The sequence below is a fragment of the Leptodactylus fuscus genome, chromosome 10 (assembly GCF_031893055.1).
Source record: "Leptodactylus fuscus isolate aLepFus1 chromosome 10, aLepFus1.hap2, whole genome shotgun sequence".
Taxonomy (NCBI): domain Eukaryota; kingdom Metazoa; phylum Chordata; class Amphibia; order Anura; family Leptodactylidae; genus Leptodactylus; species Leptodactylus fuscus.
In genome coordinates, this window is record NC_134274.1 from 58,235,955 (window position 1) to 58,259,308 (window position 23,354).

General features: G+C 44.7%; 1 protein-coding gene across 1 annotated transcript; it reads left to right on the forward strand.

Moving 5' to 3' along the window:
• Positions 1-9,667: 9,667 nt before the first annotated feature.
• On the forward strand, positions 9,668-23,328 carry TYSND1 (trypsin like peroxisomal matrix peptidase 1). Its single transcript, XM_075258451.1, has 4 exons — positions 9,668-11,110; positions 11,838-11,968; positions 21,287-21,472; positions 22,954-23,328. The coding sequence occupies exons 1-4, from the start codon at positions 9,879-9,881 to the stop codon at positions 23,169-23,171; spliced, it is 1,767 nt and encodes a 588-aa protein (XP_075114552.1). The 5' UTR covers positions 9,668-9,878; the 3' UTR covers positions 23,172-23,328.
• Positions 23,329-23,354: the final 26 nt, after the last annotated feature.

The window sequence follows — 23,354 nt, forward strand, 5'->3', positions numbered from 1 at the left end:
ACATGGCTGTATAGAGATCCTATCCCCAACAGTGCACACGAGAAGATCACCAGCCAGATAAATAAATCACCGCTGGGTCTCTTACAAGTGCCAGACCATAGAAGTCTCTTGCATTCTATTGGCAGCCTATAAGGACAAAAGATGTCACCACTAAGATGGTTAGAGAAAATCTTTAAAATTCTGCAAAATGTTTTATAGTTACAAAATGTTTAACTTGTGTACAGATTTACATATGGTTCTGTTTGTGGGGAATTCCCTTTAACTTTGCTCAATGTTGAAGTTGATTACATCTTTTTGCTAAGGGATACTGAACTTGGACCCTCCTCTACTCAAGAAATCAGATTTTTTTTTCCAGACAGTGCCATTTGTGTTATATGTGGTATTGTATCTCGGCCTCATTCACTTAAAGCGGTTGTCCGACATCATACAATCTGTATTAGTGCCTCATTTCTGTCCACATTTTTGGCCTCAGAAGTGAGGCTCCTTTTTGTAAACTGTGGTTCCAAAAAAGCAGGAGCTTTCTCTCCCCTCTCACCCATCCCTCTGAGTCATTTGCTGGCTGGCTGTCATTTGCTGTGCCAGACTATCCTCCCACATCATGGCTGAGACTGAGAAGTTGGCTGACTTCGCCAATTAACTGACGCTAGCTTCACACTAGCGTTCTGGTCCACATGAGGACCTGAAAGTGTGAGGTCTGTCACTGAAAAAGCGGGTACCATTGGGCCCCATAGACTATAACGGGGTCTGCCGGTTTTATACTACCACCAGCAGAGAGAAAAGTCCTCCTTGAGACTCCAGCTCAGATATGAACCTAGCCTGAGCCATATAGCCTCATCACATCCCTGACAGAAGAGGAATAAGCTGTCTACTTTTGTTGGAAATTCAGTACTTGCAAAAGAAATGCAACTTGGACCATCCTTAGTTTTCACAAATTATATTTAAAGGGGGTGGTCCAGGAATTGGAGCAACCAGCTGGGAACGTGAGAAAAAAAAAACAAACAAACAAACCCATCACCCAGCAGTAGTGAAAGCTTGTTAATAAGAGGTATTGGCCCCGTGGATATATGCTGTTCCAGAAGTGCATTATCAAAAAATATAAAGATTTCAACACACTATTGGGGTTGTAACCTGTATATGAAGGGACTTTAGTATTGTTACTGTCTTGGGGGGGGGGGGGGGGGGGTTTCTGCAAAATATCCTCCATAGTTTTCCCTATCCTCATATATCAATCGATTGATCGATCGTAAAGTGCAAATTATACTATTATGGGACTTTTATATTTATGTCCTCGACTTGACCCAATCAATTGAATGGGTTTGAGTTGCTGGTGTATTGTGACCGAAAGGCAACAGCATCTTAAAACTGATAAAATTGGTTCCAGATGTCACATGTCATGGATGAGCTGGATTTACATCTAAACACTGGATTCCATCATTTGGGTCCACTGGTTACCTACATGACAGAGACCCCATGGACTCCATAGACTGTAACTGGGTCTGTTGGGTTTCTACCATTTTTATACTGAAACTGTCAAAGAGAAAAGACCTTTGCGCAAGACTTTTATCTCTGCCAATTTTCAGTGGCAGAGTTTTCAATGGAGACTCCGCTGCAGATGTGAACCTAGTCTTTAGCCATCAGTATTTAAGTCCCAGAAAACCCCTTTAAGGCTGGGGGCCCACGTGGCGTAAATGCTGTGGTTTGGCCAAGGCAAAGTATCCCATACACACATAACAGAAAAATATGTACAGTGAAACGCTGCGGTTTCCAAATCGCATTGAAAGCAATACGGAAATAAGCCTCCCATTGATTTCAATGGGTAGTGCACGTATGCCGGCACCCATAGAAATCAATGGTATCTGGTTTTTACCTGCTCATTCTGAACGAGTTTTACATTCAGAATGAGCGGAGCGTAACTCCGTGTGCAGGTTCCTTTTCTGTGAAAAGCACTGCGGGAAAAACTACAATACACTGCCGCTACAGTTTTTCCTGTATTGCTATTTTTTTTTTTTTTGTGCTGCTGCCCACTATGTTGGTCCTTAGCCTAAGGCTGAGTTCACTTGGAGTTTTTTGGCAAGGATTTTGGAGAGGAAAAAATCCGTTTCAGGAATTAGGAAATGGGGGGTTTTTTAAGCGTTTTTTGAGGCATATGAGGCAGAAAAAAATGCTACCGGAAAAAAAAAAGCTAGAGGATACTATGGAAGTCAATTGGGAGGCGTTTTTTTGGAGGCGGAAGCATTTTTGAACTCGCTGCATTTCTGCTGCATGTTTTTTTTTTTCTGAGATCTGTATAGTAGAAATATTTGTACCTGTCGAGTTTTTAGCCCACTCCTAGTTTTGGCACACTGATAAAAATCACTGACTAAACACTGACCGTGTGAACGCGGCCTAAATCTGGGTGTTGATTGACGCCAGCTTCCAAGTATTTGCATGACCATGAATGCAAGAACATTGTCTGGTTTGGCACTTGTGAGAAACCCAATATATGGCATGAAGTGATAGCCAGCCACAATAAGGAAATCGGGACTGGGGAAATTTCAATGATCCTGTCAGCCATGATTTCTTTATTGTGTCCGGGTTATCATCTCATATATTTAGTTTCCCTGCCTGGACCCGAAGATCTTTGGTTATATGACGGGAGTTGAGGCTAAAATTGCTGTGTAGGCCTAGCCTGAATACTTCTACAGTTCCAAGTGTCCAATGTGTCATGTCAGCGTCCAGGGAAGTCCATAATAATAGTATGGTCTGTACTGTAGCCACAAAACAAGTGTCATTCCTGAAAGCTACTCTATACTTGGTGACTGCAATGGAAAAACAAGCATGACATGCAAATATAGGTTATTAATAGGTTTTCAGGCTGATGAAATCTCTTGGTGATGGCCTAGTTAGTACAACTAAAAGCCTGTCAAATTTCAACAACCATCTATATGAATCTCACATAGTGAACCCTTTACCTTAGTCCTATGTAACGCTGCATGTCATTATTACACCATTTGTAGAATTGTTTGTGTTTTTATAGTTGACTTTGAGGTAAAGTGCTTGTGTAATCCAAGATGTCTCATAAATAGAAACTTATCCTCAAGCATCTGCTGTACAAGCAGTGGCCGCAGTCGACACAAGGTCTAGAAATCTGATAGTCAGGACTTTGACAAGCACAACACCAATAACATGGTGTACGTACTACATTCAGTATTGTCTTTGGACATCTCTTCTAGTAAATAGTATTTTACTATAGTCATGGTATTCACTACACTAGTGAGTGGCAGACTCTTTATATATGGTGCTAGTTGTCAATTTATTCATAAGTATTTAGGAGGATCTGTTAGAATTACACAGCTTAGCACAGGTTTGAGGTTAAACACTTCATATCATATACTACTTCATATCATACAGTATACTACTGATATGAATCCAATATCTACGTTTTACAATACCTGCAAAGTAGATGAAATTCTGGCTAATCCCATCCACACATTGCAGAAAAAATATCTGCTTTTTTTCTAATCCGTGTATGAATCGCAGCATGTCAGGTATGCCTACGTTAGCACTGATGTTTCCCATATAGGTATAAAAGGGGCAGAAAGTCTACAGAGGAGAACTAAATGAAAAATGCTGTGGATTGATGGAAAACGTAATGCATTTCTGCCATGTTTTATTCCGCGGTGTTCTTTTTTTTTTTTTTTTTTTTCTTTTTTTCTTCCCCCTCTTCTTCCGTTCACTACATGGTGCCTAAGGGTCAATTCACACTAGCGTTTGGATTCCAATACAATCACAACTGCATGCGCTGAACAGTTAAAGCACACGGACCCCATAGACTATAATGGGGTCCGTGTGCTTGCCGCGCACTGCCCGCATGGTGATTAATAATAGTCTATGCGGTCCGTGTGCTTTCACTGTTCAGCGCATGCAGTTGCGATTGTATTCCATCCGGACGGGTCCTCATGCGGACTCCTTCCGGATGGAATCCAAACGCTAGTGTGGACCGGGCATTTATTTATTTATTTTATTTATAGTTTATTTATATAGCACCATTAATTCCATGGTGCTTTACATTTGGGGGTTTACATACAATACACAAAATATACAGATAGATATAATACTAACAATGACCGACCAGCACAGTGTAGTAGAGGACCCTGCCCGCGAGGGCTTACAATCTATGAGGGAAGGGATCGAGACAGAAGGAGAGGGGGAGGCTGTACAGATGGCAGTGCGGTGACAGTGTTATTGGAGGTTGTAGGCCTTCCTGAATAAGCGAGTCTTCGGGGCCTTCTTGAAGCCTGTGATTGTGGGATCGGTCTTATGTGTCTTGGTAAGGAGTTCCAGAGTATGGGGGATGCACGGGAGAAATCTTGGAGACGGTTGTGTGAGGAGCGGATGAGAGCAGAGCGGAGTAGGAGGTCATTGGAGAATCTGAGGTTACGTGTGGGCAGGTAGCTGGAGATATATGTTCATATATATATAGTTCAGAGATATATGGAGGGGCCTGGTTGTGGATGGCTTTGTATATTAACGTTAGTAGCTTGAACTCAATTCGCTGGGCTATGGGTAGCCAGTGGAGGGACTGGCAGAGGGGAGCAGCCGATGAAGATCGGGGGGAGAGGTGGATTAAGCGAACAGCACAGTTTAGGGTGGATTGGAGGGGGGCGAAGGTGTTTGCTGGGAGTCCGAGAAGAAGGGTGTTGCAGTAGTCTAAGCAGGAGATTTTGAGTGCCTGGACGAGCATCTTGGTAGTTTCCGGGGTGAGGAAGGAGCGGATTCGGTGGATATTCTTGAGCTGGAGGCGACAGGAGGTGTTGAGGGTTTGATTATGTGACTTGATGGATAGGTCAGAGTCCAGAGTTAGCCCAAGGCATCGGGCCCGGGGTAAGTGGGGTTTCGTTAACTTTGATAGATGGGCCGGGTGGAGGGGCCATACGGGATGGGGTGAAAATGATGAACTCCATTTTCTCCATGTTGAGTTTGAGAAAGCGGGAGGAGAGGAAGGAGGCTACGGCCGTTAATCTGAAACTCTGGCCAGCAGGGAGGTAATGTCTGGTCCAGAGATGTATATTTGGGTGTCATCGGCATAGCAATGGTACTGGAAACCATGAGATTCTATGAGTTGGCCCAGGCCAAGGGTGTAGATGGAGAACAGTAGGGGTCCTAGGACGGAGCCTTGGGGAACACCTACAGAGAGTGGGCGCAGTGAGGAGGTGGAGTGTGAGTAGGAGACGCTGAATGTGCGGTCGGTGAGGTATGAGGAGATCCAGGAATGGGCCAGGTCTGAGATACCAAGGAATGAGAGAATTTCTAACAGGAAGGAGTGGTCGACTGTGTCAAAGGCAGAGGAGAGGTCAAGGAGGAGGACAGAGTAATGGCACTTGGCTTTGGCGGTTAACAGGTCATTAGTGACTTTAGTTAGGGCAGTTTCAGTGGAGAGACGGGGTCTGAAGCCTCAAAGAGCAGGTTGGATGAGAAATAGGAGGAGAGTTTGGAGTGGACATGCTGCTCAAGAAGTTTTGAGGCGTACGGGAGCAGAGAGATGGGACGATAGTTGGCTGGAGAGGACAGGTCAAAGGACGGTTTCTTAAGTATAGGTGTGACAGTGGCATGTTTGAAGGGGGAGGGGAAGGATCCATTGGCTAGAGATAGGTTGAAGAGATGGGTTAGGGTCGGAGTAATGACTTCAGTGAGCTTGGGGATGAGATGTGACTGGATCGGGTCAAGCGCACAGGAGGTGAGGTGGGATTTAGAGATTAGGGAGGAGAGTTTTTCATCAGTGATGGAGGAGAAACAGGTCAGGGATGGGGAGCAGCGAGTAGTTGGGTAAAGGGGTTGTCGGGGGAGTAGGGTGAGACTGTCTCTGATGGTGTCAATTTTAGTTTTTTAGCCTAAATGTGGTATATTCTTACACTAGACTGTCCAAAGATATGCAAGATTTATCCATCCATCAGTCACTGTGAAAAATCTGTTGTATTTTTAGATTGTCTGTCTACTTTTGCCATTTACCCTGTCTCTAGGTTTTATAGAAAAGCATACTTTAATCTGTAGGGCGTTACCTTTCTTTCCCTTTTTTCCATCAAGAACTTTTTGCAAATTCCTCTCCCAATTTAATGGGCATCAGGTATAAGGATGGTGACACGGTGTACCTGACTTTGCTATAATTCCCAGGTGCCGATGCTCTCACTTCTATGCCTACCGTGAATAATGCCCACTCCCCATGTCAGATGTGCACCCGTTTTTTATACATTGCAGTGTATGGAGGGATCTGTGAAAATGGAAAATAGAACATGACATATATTTTAATAGTCTAGTACAATGGACTGTCTAAATATTAGTCATATGATCAGCCCCAGTTCAAATGCACTGAAATTAAAGTGGCCATGTAATAGCCTTCACATGACTGAAATTCAAGTCATGTGACTAAAGGGAAGTGATTCCCTGCTTCATTTCATCTGGCTATTAATACAGGCTGGGCAGTTTGGCTTTTATCACTCGCCTATAATAATATACAGCTGAAATGAGTTGGTATTTTACTTGCACAGGAGAGAATCTGTGGTCCAGGACCAGATGCAGCTGTAGCTTAGGTTTGTGTTTACTGATAAATTTGTTGTCTCTAGAGATGAGAACAGCTTTCGATCGAGTACATGTTCGATTGGATATCAGGCTGTTCGAGGTGTTCAATTCGAGTCGAACACCAGGTGGCAAACTCACTAAAAATTCATATCCCCTCCCACCTTCCCTGGTGCTTTTTTTTTGCACCAATAACTGCGCAGGGGAGGTGGAAATTGGAAAAAGTAATTGGCTAGCTAATTCAGGTGACCTCCAATTTATACGAATGATGGATTTAATATCCGGTTCATATGAGACTGTGAACTATGTGACTGTGAGACAGGGACAGATGTACAGGCAGGGTTAGCTAGGGATTACCTTTATTTAGGGGGGAATGTTACTCACCCAGCTCTTTGGGGTTCTATCTGGTCGGAATCCCTGTCAGCTTGCGATATGCGGGAGCTGACTTTTTCCCATAGGAATGCATTGACCAGCGTTGATTGGCCGAATGCCATACAGAGTACAGCATTCGGCCAATCAACGCTGATTCTGCCGGAGGCTCGTCTGTGAGGAGGCGGAGTCTAAGATCGGACCAGAATGGAGCCTGCTGTGGACCGATCTTAGACTCCGCCTCCTCCAGCAAAACAAGCGTTGATTGGCCGAATGCTGTACTCTGTATGGCATTCGGCCAATCAATGCTGGTCAATGCATTCCTATGCTGAGATGTAGCAGTGCTGGCCGTGCGCTCAGCACTGCTACACCGGAGATAAACGCCAATCAACGCTGGTCAATGCATTCCTATGGGAAAAATTCAGCTCCCGCATATCGCAAGCTGACAGGGATCCCGACATAATACAGTGACTTGGGCATGTTAGATGCCCCCAGGCATGCTTCCCCTGCTGTCCCAATTGCATTCCAGGGTGTTGGCATCATTTCCTGGGGTGTCATAGTGGACTTGGTGACCCTCCTGAGTCAAATAGTGGTTTCCCCCTAAACGAGTATTTATTCCCCATAGACTATAATGGGGTTTGATATTCGATCGAACAGTCGAGTATTGAGCGGCTAGTCGAATCGAACTTCGAACATTTCACTGTTCGCTCATCTCTATTTGTCTCCATTACCAACTTCACAAACTTCTAAAGAAATAACAATTCCTGCACTTATTTCTGGCATTTGCCTGCCAAAATCTGAAATGCGATCAAGTCAGAAGTAAAACAATGACCAAAGGTACTAAGTATCTCAGGTACTGTATTATAAATACACACAGAAGATCCATAGCTAATCCTGAACATGTACATTCACCCATAAGGTATGTTCACATGTGACAGATACTGTACACCGCAGTTTTTGCAGTCGTTGCAAATTTTCATTAAAGCAATGCTTCCACAAACATTTTTATTCTGTGCAACACATTTTGTACAAAGTCACCTTAAGATAAAGTTGTTAATCCAGGGATGTCAGATATTTCAGATTTAATTTCACATTTTATGCTTTTTTTTTTTTTTTTATATATATATATATATATAAAGACACGTTTATAAATGTACTAGCAATACCCGCGACTTCGTCCGTGGCCCCCCTTCCCCTAGTGCGCGACACACCTGCAGTGCAGTCCCGCCCCCCCCCCCCATTGCCCCATGGCCACCGCGACACCTTCTCCCTCCATGCATGATCCCGGCGCGCCCCTCCAAAGAGACCTTGGCCTCCCTTCTCCGTCCTAGTCCCCCCTTCACCCCCAGCTAACAGCCCCCAACCCTATAGCTCCTCCCCCTGTCTCGGCCGCTCAAATCAGAGAACAGCGGAAAGGCTCTGCGGCTGGCTTGAGTCTGTACAATTGGAGAGCAGTGCGAAGGACTGAGATGACGTCATCTCAGGTCCTTCAGCCTCCGCCGACCTGGATTTTGGGGCTTGTGGTGGCAAAAAACGGCAACCTACGGGGATCTTAAGGCGCCTATGTTTCCTTCCGGGGGCCAATGTGGCAAATCTCACTCTAATCCGTTTGGCCGTTTCAGAGTGATTGAGGAACAAACAACCAAACTTTATTATTATTATTATTATTATTAATATTATTATTATTAAGGAAAGGATAAGGATTAGAAAAGAATACAATATATAAACCACAACCACTTCCATCAAAAGCAAAGTGATGAGCCTTTTGTTATAGTCAAAAAAAGAGGATAAATCCTGTGCTCGCAGCAATATAGTGCTGCAGGAAAAACCACGGCGGCAACGCATCACGATTCTGCTTCCATTATACCTATAGGGAAAGCGCTAGCATATTCCTAGGTATAATTGACATGCTGCGGTTTCCAAAACCGCAACGGTTTTGGAAATTGCTATGTCCTCATCACAGTTTTTACCACAAGGTGAGCATGGTCTAAATGCAGATTTTATCGTGGATTTCATGCCATACTTTGCAGAAGGTGATGTACATGGGGCGAGTTGAAAGAATTCGGCCCCAGCCCCAAGACCTCTCCAGTTCTGAGAATCTGCAGGTACGGGTAATTACATGTTTGTGACTAATATCATAAAGGTATACATATAAAATATCCTTATATTGTGTTCGCTTCACTATTGTATATAATAGAAAGGCGATCTCTTTTAGTGTTTGCTATTATGCAATTGTAGGCTAGTCACTACATGTCAGAAGAGTATCCAGGTGTAGCTGCAACACCCAGAGGACCGCAACTACCTGTCTATTTAAAGCAACATTGAAATCTTGCCTAGATACATCCTGCACTATAACATGAAGCTACAATATATATTTATATAATATATATTTATTCTAGAACGTGTTCTGACTTTCAGTATATTAATAACATGCTATGAGTTCCGGCGGAGGCATTGGAAACTGTTTAGCAATGTAATAGTTAAATATTACACAAGGAATAAATGCGATTGTGGATTGAAACTTATCGACCAAGAAGAAAAGAAAAAAAAAATCTGCCATGAAACCCATGCAAGCTCCTGTTCACAACTGATGCACAGAAATGGTTAAATCTACTAAGAGAGGGCGGACTTGCTGGATGACTCGGAGTCGTGTCACATAGAAGAACCAATGGTAGGTACAGGAATATACTGCAGTCATAGACGCCCAGCCATTCACAGCCTGGCCCTACATAGACTGCTTCCTGGTCAGGCTGCTGGCTGTGAACTTTGTATGTGCACATAGTCCATGCTGACTGTATACTTTTTATTTTCCTGACTTCTCACCCGGTCTTTAGTAATGCAGGCAGGCCTGGAAAAGAGCAGAAGATGGACATCATAGATCTGGATGTGCAGAGGACTCTTTTCACTATCATATTGCTGCACTTATAGATTGTAAGTGCTACAAATCCACTTCTACTATGAACATAACAAAGCCCCATCTGGCCCTGGCACAGTCCACTGGCTGTGTTATAACCGTCTGCCAGACACAACCAGCCCCCAATGTTCACAATAAGAACCAAAGATTATCCGCCACAGACCCTGACAAGAAGCCCTTTCCTCATCCTAATGCTGAGTGTGATGGTCAGTGGAGCTGCAGTGGGGTGATCTTAGATAGAAATTCAGGCATTGTTATCTGTCAAGGAGCGGTATTTTTTCCCTTCCTGAAAAAAAGTGCCAATCCAGATAGTTCTGTGCTTTTCACTGATGACTTCCCATCAGATTTCTTGATTCAAGTGGAATGCGCCAGTCAACCACAGATACACGTGAAGCATGGCAGCCATGTCCATAATGACGTTATGGACCAGCGATCTGTACTTGGACTTGTGCCCATGTCAAAGTCAAAAAGTGGACGGATGCAATTCCAAGCACAACTTCTGATGCTTCTGCCTTGTCCAGGCTTTCAAAAAGCATTTTCCAAACTTTTTAAGAAAGAAGAGGGTTGGGTGTTTTCCAGTGAGGAGGAGAAGAAGGAATATGGCGAGTTTCAGAAGGATCTAGCTTACCTTCATTGGTTTGCTATTTTAAAGCTTCAGAGTCCACTGCCTCATACACATAAAATGGGCATCATGGATTCCTCCAAGCTGGTAAAAGGTGGTACAGTGTACGCTTGTGGCTCTCCCTTTGGCTCATTTTACACTGACATCTTTCTGAACACCATATCTAAAGGTGTCCTAAGCAATATTGCAGGAGACCAGAATGTTGTACTGCTGACCGATGCCCGCTGTTTACCAGGCTCGGAAGGTGGTGGCATATTCGCGTTTGGAGAAGGGGTTGTTCATTTGGTTGGCATTATAGTGGCACCTCTCTGCTGGAAGACAAATGAGTGGGTGGGATTGACAGTGGCTTGTTCTCTTAGCCATATTCTGGACAGCATCAATAAAATACTTGGAAGGACAGAAGTAGGTTTAAAGAATGAACTGGGAACTTTGCTGCTAGCAGACCACTGTAGGCCTAAGCACATGGGCCTAGGATCCATAGAGAAGCTAATGGCATCTGTAGTTCTAGTGGACTCAGGGCAAGCTTGGGGGTCTGGTGTTTTGTTGAGCTCAAACTTAGTACTGACTTGTCGACATGTAATTAGGAATTCACTCAAAGTAACTGTAAAGATCTACCATCCTAAAACTCCAGCTGGACACCATACCTATGAAGGGTAAGTAGCACAGACACTCTTAAGGTGGGTTCACATATGTATCATTTTAGTCTGTTCTTCTGTTCCGGGTTAAAACACTCGAAACCCAAATGAACTTTGGGTCCATCTCAGAAAATTACATATTATATGAATCATTATTTAACCCCCCCCCCCCTTTTTTTCTTATTTTGTTCGGAAGGCTTTTATCTGATGGCACCCTTTGCACTATACACATGGGTGAAGGTATATACATCTCCCATGTCTTTCCCTGAAGGAGGAGGCTTCACATCACTGTCAAGGACCGCATTATTCTATAGCATTTCTCTGTCAGTTGACTCCCATTTTAGGTCCCATATACAGACAATATAGGAATGGACCTGAAATCTTATATTGAGGCGTACATGCATGTGTGCGACTCTCCATTTTGTTCTATGGGAGTTACCAATTTTCCAAGGAATTTATCCATATTCTCAACATATTTGTGGGTCCCAAAGAAAGTCTTTCTGCATATGATGTGCTTCCACCTTATTGGCGATCTTGGAAATGTACCTGCTTTTACTTGATCTCTGGAGATTTGTAACATTATGTTTTTTAGTTAGTTTCAATGTCTTGCATCATTTACAGTATGTAGTGATTTTTTACGTTCAACTTCTAATAAGGTCATATTATTTTTGGGTATACTGGTATTTACTCACCTTTACTTACATTGATATATTTTCAGGTGACCCATGTTCCTTCATATTTTCAGGTACCAGGCTATCAAAGGTCGAGTTTTGTTTGCCACTCAAGCATTTTCACCATATGACATTGCCGTGGTGGAATTAGAAGAAAGTATTCGGGGTATCCCTGAACCAGTGTTGGCATCTGAATATTGTACAGGTTTGGAACTACTTAGCTTTAAACCTACATATGGAGTATTTGCATAGAAGGAATACGGTATTATTTGTTTTGCATTCCAGTATAGTACCCTGTTCCCCCGAAAATTTCTTATATTAAATTATCTAACGAAATATATGACCTTTCTTATTTTCGGGGGATGTCTTATGCAGCAGCTGGAGCGGGGAACAATCGGCAGTCATGCTGATGCTTCCTTAGCGGAGCGCCGGCATGACTGCCGGTTGTATGTGATCCAGAAGATGAAGGGGGGTGTGTGTCTTATTTTCTGGGAAACAGGGTAGCTAAACAATTGTAGATGTAGTTAGTGTGTATATCACAATTACAGGTTACCTATAGGATAGGTGATAAATGTTTAACCACCAAGTGTCTGACCCATGAGACGCTAAAAAAAAGTAGTAAGAAATGACTAGTGGACTAATTCCTTGGTTCCCAGAGGTCGGACCCCAGTAGTCTTATAATTATCAATAGAGATGAGCAAGTAGTATTCGATTGAGTAGGTATTCGATCGAATACTACGGTATTCGAAATATTCATACTCAATCGAATACTACTAGATATTTGCAGTAAATATTTGATTCAGAACCAGCTTTGATTGGCCGAATGCTGTACAGTGTATAGCATTCGGCAAATCAGCGCTGGTTCTGCAGCAGGCTCGTCCTTGCTAGTCCTTGTTGTTACGAGGAAGCTGACTTTTTTTTTCATAGGAATTTATTGACCAGCGTTGATTGGCCAGTGTACAGCATTTGGCCAATCAACGCTGGTTCTGCCGGAGGCTCATCTGTGAGGAGGCGGAGTCTAAGATCGGACCACAATGGAGACTTACTTTTTATCAGCTCAACTGCAAGCACTGTGCAGTTAAAGCGCACGGACCCCATAGACTATAATGAGGTCCGTGTGCTTCCACTGCACAGCGCTCCTCCTAAACACTCTCCTCCTGCTACTCGTGGACTTGGTGACTCTCTTTTAGTCGAATAGTGGTTTCCCCTGAAATGAGCATTTTTTCCCATAGACTATAATGGGATTCAATATTCGATCGAGCTGTCGAATATTGAGGCTCTACTCGAAACGAATATCGAATATTTCACTGTTCGCTCATCTCTAATTATCACCTATCCACATAGGTGATAAATGCTTAATATAGGAACACCACTTTTAAGACATGGAGAACCCCATTATAGGAACCTGTTGGCTTGGTTTAACCAATGCCTCCTCATAAATCCCGAGTACTGCTGCCATCCTCCAAAAAATAAATTGTATTCCTTATGTAAGTTTGGACTTTCATGTCAAGGAGTGAGGAGCTAATGGAAGAAGTCCAGCTTTATATACTCCAATGGCCGTGATTGATGTCCGTAAGCCCTAGTCTGGTAGTCTTGGCGATGTCGGTCACAGCTGAGGGGCCAAGTTCAGACATGGAGAGATTGACTTATCTTGTTAGTTTTCCACCCCCTCTATTCTAAACTTTTGATTTGAATATTGAATAAAAGTTATATTTCGGAGGATGAAGGCCGCACTCGTGCATTATAAGGACACATGTGAAATGCATTGTGAGGTACTCATGATGGTTTGGGGGGATTATATCTAGCTGAGATGTGACCTTTAGAGATGAGCGAGTAGTGAAATATTCGATATTCATTTTGAGTAGCCCCTCAATATTCGACCGAATATTGAATCCCATTATAGTCTATGGGGAAAAAATGCTCCTTTCAGGGGAAACCACAATTCGACTCAGGAGGGTCACCAAGTCCACAATAACACCCCAGGAAATGATGCCAACACCTCTGGAATACAACTGGGGCAGCAGGGGAAGCATGTCTGGGGGCATCTAACACGCCCAAGTCCCAGGATTACCCCACTATCACAGCCTATCAACTAGACACTTTCCACACAATGGGGGTAGTAGTCCCTCTGATAGATGAGATGTTGTAATGGTCACGGTAGCTGTAATGGTGGTCCAGACTGCGGGGCACCTCTCATAGGACACACAGCAAGTCCTTTGTTAACCAAAAGTTTCTTTACTGAGGACTCTGATAAAGTGCAGCCATACCTCCCAGTGATACAGTCTCGTACATTACAGCAGGTGCATGTGATGCAGGATTCCCTTGTAAGCTGACAGGTAATGGCTGATGCTGACACAACTCTCCTCAGATTTGGTAGTTTAGAGTATTGAGGAGACACAGTCCAGGTTATAGCTACAGAAGAGGGATCTTCACCGGTTGGCTCCCGGCAGGTGACTAATTTGGGGTATATGTAGTTACTCACGGTTACTGGGCTGCGGTATCCGATAGCCGGACGCAGACCTAATACACGTGGCCTGGAAACCACGGAGCGCTGGACTTGACCGGAGGCCCTCTTTAGGTCCAGGAATGCAGAAAGGCTCCTTTCTAGCTGCTCCTTTCTGTCAGGTTCTCTCCTTCTTGGAGGCAGTATGGCTGTTATCCCCTCTGTATGGACTGGTGAAGGGTCCTAGGAGACTCTGTATCTTACATGGCCTGTGAGATTCACCATGTAGCTCCTAGGTTTTGGCAGAAGGAATCTGAAAATCCTGCCTGGAGTTGGAGTAGCAGCAGGTGCTGTTACCTCACACACTGCACTCTCCACAACATGGCTGCTCTAGTTTCCTTTCCCCTTCTAAGAGGAAGGCGGGGCTAAAGTCTCCACCCACAGCTTGCTAGAAAGTTCTGCTCGTGCTGTGTATGGAGTGATTGGGATCCTATATCACATGCACCTACATAGAGTGAAACATAGGTGGCAACAGAATAGTACATGGCAATAAGCATAGTGTATGCACACAGGAAATTCAGATTATACAATAGATAGTGATACTCAGTATTAGTACATTGTGAGAGACATGACATTACATAGCATACAACTATTATAATGGCAAGAAGGAGTGTACTGGGACACTATACTACTGGCCCCTCTCCAGTACCTGGACTGTTGACTGGATCCCCAGCTTGATTTCCACATCCACCAGCCCGTCCCTTGATGCTATTCTGATGTATCATTGGCAGGTTCAGTGTATGTGAACGCTGTTCCTGCAGTGTAGCTCTGAAAAGAGCAGTTGATTGTAATGTTTTCCTGCCTAGCAGTGTCTAAACTCTATCTCACCCTCAATACAGTGTCTCTCCTTATCTCTCCAAACCGCAACTGAGACAAATATGGCTGCCACTATTCTTATGAATCCGAGGTCACCTGATTTCTCCAGCCAATGACTTTTTCCTTATTTTGATGGCTACGTTTTCCTGCTTTGGAGCCACCTTCCCTGTACAGTTATTGGTACAAAAAAAGTGCCAGGGAAGGTGGGAGGGCGTACAAATTTTTAGTGTGTTTACTGCGTGGTATTCTATTGGAATCGAATATATCAAATACAGTACCTTTAAATTCCACTTGCAGTCAAGCTATTGAGTCAGAATAGTTAGGCTACATTCACATCTGCACCAGGCGTCCATCTGAGTGATGCTATGTTGGACAGAGACCTTTTAGCTGAGAATTGCCTGCCATTTTGATAGCTGCTTTACATATTAGAGGAGGAAGCTGTGTTTTTGAAGACAGAGACTGTCATGTGTTAGGTAGACTAGTTGCCCGAATCTAGGAACAGACAGCAGATGACTAGCAGGAAAAAAACGTCAAAAGTGCCAAACTGCTGGGGGTTTTTTTACTGTTTTGCCTCTGATTTAAAAAAAAAAAAAAAAAACAACCTTTAAATTCGATCGAATATCTACTCGATTGAACGGCATTCGCTCATCTCTAGTGACCTTTAATGTGTCTGTATCTTCGTCTAAATACAGATATGCAATTAAATCGTGCTTGTTATTTAAGCAATGCAACTTTGTATTCATGGCAGGTTACAATATTATTTTATTTAATATATCAGGCATTTTTTAATCCAGTTGAAGTCTATGGGATATACTTTATTACTGGTGCCATATTCTTAATCTTTTTTCACCACTGAGCTTTGCAACCTTTGTTCCGCGTTCTGGCATGTTCATCTATGCTGCCTGTGGTGTATTTGTCCAACCAAAATTTCCTGCAGACATAGCTGACTACAATGAGATGGATAGAGATGGCGCTCTTAGATCAAGTGCTGGGGATTCATGTAAAACATTGGCACGTTATTTAATCCTGGAATAGTGCACCCTCAATCCATTGAGGGCTTCCACAAAATTGCAATAATGCTACAGTCTATGTGAATCATTTTTTACTTTGCGTACATCTTATATTTTAATGTTTCATTTCCGTCTAATGCTCAGGGTAGTGTTATGTGTGTTTCTGTGCAGAGCTGATAAATTGTGACTTAAAGGGGCATTTTGATCAAAACGATTCAGCCCCTATCCCCAGGAGCTGCAGGTCAGAAACAGTCTATTGTATTTGCCTGACAGAATGTAGGTCTCATGCAGGCAGTGCCGCACCTCCCATGAGGCGACCTGAAGCGACCACTTCAGGCGGCGCTATGCCAGGGCCTCGGGAGGGTGGCATTTTTGCTGACCTAAGCCAGTCCAGGACAAGCTGTCCTGGACTGGCTTAGCGTCACCGTGTCTGCAGCCCGACACGGGAAGCGAGCAGTGTATTGGGGTGGCCCTGCTGGACGCAGCGCTGCTCCAGCGGCCGCCCCTCACACTCAGACAGAGAGCAGGTCCACTCCCTGCCTGCTCTCTGCCTGCAAACACCGCTCGCTCCGCTCGACCACGCCCCCTTTCCGCTCGTCCCCGCCCCTTTCCGCTCATCCCCGCTCCTTTCTTGCGACCCCGCCCCCTCCTCCCGGGGGGGGGGGGGGGCGGCTCTCTGACGCCAGCTTCAGGCGGCAGAAAGCCCAGGTTCACCCCTGCATGTAGGTCCCATGTGGCCTCAATATAAAAGTTCACACTATTCTTTAACAGAAGGTTGAAAAAATTGGCCAAAGTAATACCTCATTCTACGAGATTGCCAAAATTGGCATTATGAATCGAGGTTGTCAAAACCCCTAAAACATCTCCATAATGAGAAAATGCTTTCCATAAGAGATACTTTTTTTTCATCTGGGTAAAAATGTTTAATCCGGAGTAAGGTTTGTTTTAGAGCAAAATGCTGATAACAGTTTGAACGATGCAAAAATTTATGTTTTGGGTATATACACTCACCGGCCACTTTATTAGGTACACCTGTCCAACTGCTCGTTAACACTTAATTTCTAATCAGACAATCACATGGTGGCAACTCAGTGCATTTAGGCATGTAGACATGCTCAAGACAATCTCCTGCAGTTCAAACCGAGCATCAGTATGGGGAAGAAAGGTGATTTGAGTGCCTTTGAACGTGGCATGGTTGTTGGTGCCAGAAGGGCTGGTCTGAGTATTTCAGAAACTGCTGATCTACTGGGATTTTCACGCACAACCATCTCTAGGATTTACAGAGAATGGTCCGAAAAAGAAAAAACATCCAGTGAGCGGCAGTTCTGTGGGCGGAAATGTGTTGTTGATGCCAGAGGTCAGAGGAGAATGGCCAGACTGGTTCGAGCTGATAGAAAGGCAACAGTGACTCAAATAGCCACCCGTTACAACCAAGGTAGCCAGAAGAGCATCTCTGAACGCACAGCAGCAGAAGACCACACCGGGTGCCACTCCTTTCAGCTAAGAACAGGAAACTGAGGCTACAATTTGCACAAGCTCATCGAAATTGGACAATTGAAGATTGGAAAAACGTTGCCTGGTCTGATGAGTCTCGATTTCTGCTGCGACATTCGGATGGTAGGGTCAGAATTTGGCGTCAACAACATGAAAGCATGGATCCATCCTGCCTTGTATCAACGGTTCAGGCTGGTGGTGGTGGTGTCATGGTGTGGGGAATATCTTCTTGGCACTCTTTGGGCCCCTTGGTACCAATTGAGCATCGTTGCAACGCCAAAGCCTACCTGAGTATTGTTGCTGACCATGTCCATCCCTTTATGACCACAATGTACTCAACATCTGATGGCTACTTTCAGCAGGATAATGCGCCATGTCATAAAGCTGGAATCATCTCAGACTGGTTTCTTGAACATGACAGTGAGTTCACTGTACTCCAATGGCCTCCACAGTCACCAGATCTCAATCCAATAAGCATCTTTGGGATGTGGTGGAACGGGAGATTCGCATCATGGATGTGCAGCCGACAAATCTGCGGCAACTGTGTGATGCCATCATGTCACTATGGACCAAAATCTCTGAGGAATGCTTCCAGCACCTTGTTGAATCTATGCCACGAAGAATTGAGGCAGTTCTGAAGGCAAAAGGGGGTCCAACCCGTTACTAGCATGGTGTACCTAATAAAGTGGCCGGTGAGTGTATGTCTAAGTTAAGCTTTAGGCTAAGGCTCCACGTTGCGTAAATGCAGCTTTTTTTGTTGTTGCAGATTTTGGTGCGGTTTTTTGACCCTAATCCAGGAGTGGATGAAGCAGCAGGTAGAAGTATAAGAACTTCCTATATACGAGGGGGGACCCAAAAGTTTCCAGAATGAGGCTGCTGCACGTGCAGTTCTTATATTTCTCATTCCTTCTTTAGCCATTCTTGGCTTTGGCTCGAAAAAACGCAACAAAATCTGCAAAAAAAACAAAACTAAAAACATGCATAACGTGGGGCCTTAGCCTTAAGGGATTTTTTGGAATGAAAATATTCATGATCTGTACCAAAGAGAGTTCACTAATATCACTAATATCTGATCTGTGGGCGTCTGACACCCATTACCGTCATCAATCAGCTGATATCCGGAGCAGGAAGCAGACAGCTCTGTTCTGTGTAGTGACGGTATTGAGTCGTTGCAGCTTAGCTCCCACTCAAGTGATGGAGAACTGATCTTCAGTATCTAATCTGGCCACTATAAAGAGAACTGAGCTCTCTGCTTCCTGCTCCATTCTTTGTGTATCAGCTGCTGAGAACACCTGATTAGAGATGAGCGAACACTAAAATGTTCGAGGTTCGAAATTCGATTCGAACAGCCGCTCACTGTTCGAGTGTTCGAATGGGTTTCGAACCCCATTATAGTCTATGGGGAACATAAACTCGTTAAGGGGGAAACCCAAATCCGTGTCTGGAGGGTCACCAAGTCCACTATGACACCCCAGGAAATGATACCAACACCCTGGAATGACACTGGGACAGCAGGGGAAGCATGTCTGGGGGCATAAAAGTCACTTTATTTCATGGAAATCCCTGTCAGTTTGCGATTTTCGCAAGCTAACTTTTCCCCATAGAAATGCATTGGCCAGTGCTGATTGGCCAGAGTACGGAACTCGACCAATCAGCGCTGGCTCTGCTGGAGGAGGCGGAGTCTAAGATCGCTCCACACCAGTCTCCATTCAGGTCCGACCTTAGACTCCGCCTCCTCCGGCAGAGCCAACGCTGATTGGCCGAAGGCTGGCCAATGCATTCCTATGCGAATGCAGAGACTTAGCAGTGCTGAGTCAGTTTTGCTCAACTACACATCTGATGCACACTCGGCACTGCTACATCAGATGTAGCAATCTGATATAGCAGAGCCGAGGGTGCACTAGAACCCCTGTGCAAACTCAGTTCACGCTAATAGAATGCATTGGCCAGCGCTGATTGGCCAATGCATTCTATTAGCCCGATGAAGTAGAGCTGAATGTGTGTGCTAAGCACACTCATTCAGCACTGCTTCATCACGCCAATACAATGCATTAGCCAGTGCTGATTGGCCGAATTCCGTACTCTGGCCAATCAGCGCTGGCCAATGCATTCTATTAGCCCGATGAAGTAGAGCTGAATGTGTGTGCTAAGCACACACATTCAGCACTGCTTCATCACGCCAATACAATGCATTAGCCAGTGCTGATTGGCCAGAGTACGGAATTCGGCCAATCAGCGCTGGCTCTGCTGGAGGAGGCGGAGTCTAAGGTCGGACCTGAATGGAGACTGGTGTGGAGCGATCTTAGACTCCGCCTCCTCCAGCAGAGCCAGTGCTGATTGGCCGAATTCCGTACTCTGGCCAATCAGCGCTGGCCAATGCATTCTATTAGCCCGATGAAGTAGAGCTGAATGTGTGTGCTAAGCACACACATTCAGCACTGCTTCATCACGCCAATACAATGCATTAGCCAGTGCTGATTGGCCAGAGTACGGAATTCGGCCAATCAGCGCTGGCCAATGCATTCTATTAGCCCGATGAAGTAGAGCTGAATGTGTGTGCTAAGCACACACATTCAGCACTGCTTCATCACGCCAATACAATGCATTAGCCAGTGCTGATTGGCCAGAGTACGGAATTCGGCCAATCAGCGCTGGCTCTGCTGGAGGAGGCGGAGTCTAAGATCGCTCCACACCAGTCTCCATTCAGGTCCGACCTTAGACTCCGCCTCCTCCAGCAGAGCCAGCGCTGATTGGCCGAATTCCGTACTCTGGCCAATCAGCACTGGCTAATGCATTGTATTGGCGTGATGAAGCAGTGCTGAATGTGTGTGCTTAGCACACACATTCAGCTCTACTTCATCAGGCTAATAGAATACATTGGCCAATCAGCGCTGGCCAATGCATTCTATTAGCTTGATGAAGCAGAGTGTGCACAAGGGTTCAAGCGCACCCTCGGCTCTGATGTAGCAGAGCTGAGGGTGCACAAGGGTTCAAGTGCACCCTCGGCTCTCCTACATCAGAGCCGAGGGTGCGCTTGAACCCTTGTGCAGCCTCGGCTCTGCTACATCAGAGCCGAGGGTGCGCTTGAACCCTTGTGCACACTCTGCTTCATCAAGCTAATAGAATGCATTGGCCAGCACTGATTGGCCAGAGTACGGAATTCGGCCAATCAGCGCTGGCCAATGCATCCCTATGGGAAAAAGTTTATCTCACAAAAATCACAATTACACACCCGATAGAGCCCCAAAAAGTTATTTTTAATAACATTCCCCCCTAAATAAAGGTTATCCCTAGCTATCCCTGCCTGTACAGCTATCCCTGTCTCATAGTCACAAAGTTCACATTCTCATATGACCCGGATTTGAAATCCACTATTCGTCTAAAATGGAGGTCACCTGATTTCGGCAGCCAATGACTTTTTCCAATTTTTTTCAATGCCCCCGGTGTCGTAGTTCCTGTCCCACCTCCCCTGCGCTGTTATTGGTGCAAAAAAGGCGCCAGGGAAGGTGGGAGGGGAATCGAATTTTGGCGCACTTTACCACGCGGTGTTCGATTCGATTCGAACATGGCGAACACCCTGATATCCGATCGAACATGTGTTCGATAGAACACTGTTCGCTCATCTCTACACCTGATTAGTGGGAGTACTGGGAGATGACCATCCACTAATTTTATACTCATTTTGCACAATTATTACCAGGGGAAGACGTCTACGTTATAGGATTCGGGGCTCTTGGTGAAAGATGTGGCCCATCTGTGACATCTGGTGTCCTGTCAACAGTGATTTCTGTGGGTAATGTCCCAGTTATGTTACAAACGTCATGTGCTGTGCATGGAGGTTCTAGTGGAGGACCTTTGTTTGCTGCAGAGTCTGGACAGCTTCTAGGTAGGTGTTTCATCTTTATAATTTTTTTTTTAAGTTCTTTTAACATAGAAAAAACAAAAATGTGTGTTGCTACTACCATATTAATGCATCCTCCAGTGATAGAAACATATATAAGCAGAAGCTGACTGCACAGAGTATCTCCCGGGCTGTTTAACGGGGTACAAGATGCAGAGAAAAAAAGCATTCACTCCAGCATGTCCAAAATAGAATACAATTTTACTTTTACTCAAAAGGTTAAAAACATCTACAAAAACATGGATCCAAACATGAAAAAACAACAAAGATACAGCTTACGCGTTTCAGGCGTTAGGAAAACGATCTCTTAGGGCTCGTTCACACATGAGCCCAGGGGAGGTTTTTGACAGCGGATTTCGCGTCAAAAACCTCCCCTTACAATGGTGGTCTATGCAGACCGCCAGGCTTCTTTTTTCCGCTAGTGGCGGGCTGCTGCTAGCGGAGAAAAGAAGCGACCTGCCTTATCTTCAGGCCCTATCTTCATTTGAGCCGACAGCCGAGGGGAAAGCAGCGACCGCGATGGTCGCGGCAGGCGGGTTTTGACCAGAGAGAGACGCGGCTCGCCGCGGCTCTCTCGGTGTCAAAACCCGCGCGGGCAGTTCACGTGTGAACTAGCCCTTAGTCATAGCTAAGGAATCCAACGTGAAGAAAAGGCATGTTTGTTCCCACTCGCGGAGAAAGGAAATGACCGCCTCCCATTTCAATGGGAGGCGGTTTTTTGAGCCAGATTTTAACAAAGATTCCGCTGCAAAATCCAGCCCAAAAAAACCCATCTGAACCCGGCCCAAGGGTTGCAGTGAGGGAAAATGAGGCACAAGGGACCCTCCATTCTAGTGATCATAGGGGTCTGAGCATTGGGATCCATCAGCAATCATCTATCTTGTACATAGGTGATAAATGTTGATGCTGGGACAACTCTTTAAGTATACTGTCCTCCTTTCTTCCTATTAATAAAAGCATTACTTCCTTCCCAGGAGATCATGGTAGTACCCTTTTCTAGCACTCATACTAAAATCTCTCTTAGTTTCCTCCAGGGGTCACAGCAATTCTTTTCTCATCCCAGTAGTCAAACCAGGGCCCTCCCCACTGAGCCTTTTTTTGTCTCCTAGTAGTCACAACAGTGCTCATTACTCCTTTGTTCAGTCTAGTGTACCCTTTTTTCCCTGGGCCACTGTTTCCCTGGTAGTCACAGTAGTTCACCCCTAACTTTGCTATGAGTTAAAGCAGTCCCCCCACCTTCCACATTAGTCAGAACAAGGACTGCTTCTTCCTCTATAATAGCTGCTGCCCTCCCTCTCTTATTCCAGGATTATAGGTAGCGCCTTTCCTTCCAAATTAGCCTTGACCTATTGCACCTTCATACATGAAGCTTCCTGGAATTGACCTCTGCTATTGTTTAATTTCATAACATAATGATGGAATATTCAGTAGGAATAAATATCTTCTCTCTGTTATTCTTGTTGTAGGTATTGTTGCCAGTAACACCAGGGATAACTGTACAGGTGCCACATATCCCCATTTAAATTTTAGCATCCCCATTACAATTGTTGGTGCTGCCATTCAGCGATATAGGAAATATGGGGATTTAAGAAGCTTTGGAGAACTGAACAAAGCAGGACATGCAGTTCAAGATGTCTGGCGTCTGCAGAGATCACCCGGGAAAGTTTTTCAGAGCAAACTATAAGTATTTCTTCGACATAAAGCTGCTATAATGCTATCTGCATACACTATCACACCTATACATATGCATTCACACTTGCAAGTCTGTTTTCTACTTTTTGGAACTACTTAAAGCTGTAAAATGGTTGCATCAATTTTTCCTTCTGCTTTTTTACAAGAAAATGACATAGCTATTACTTCATTTCAC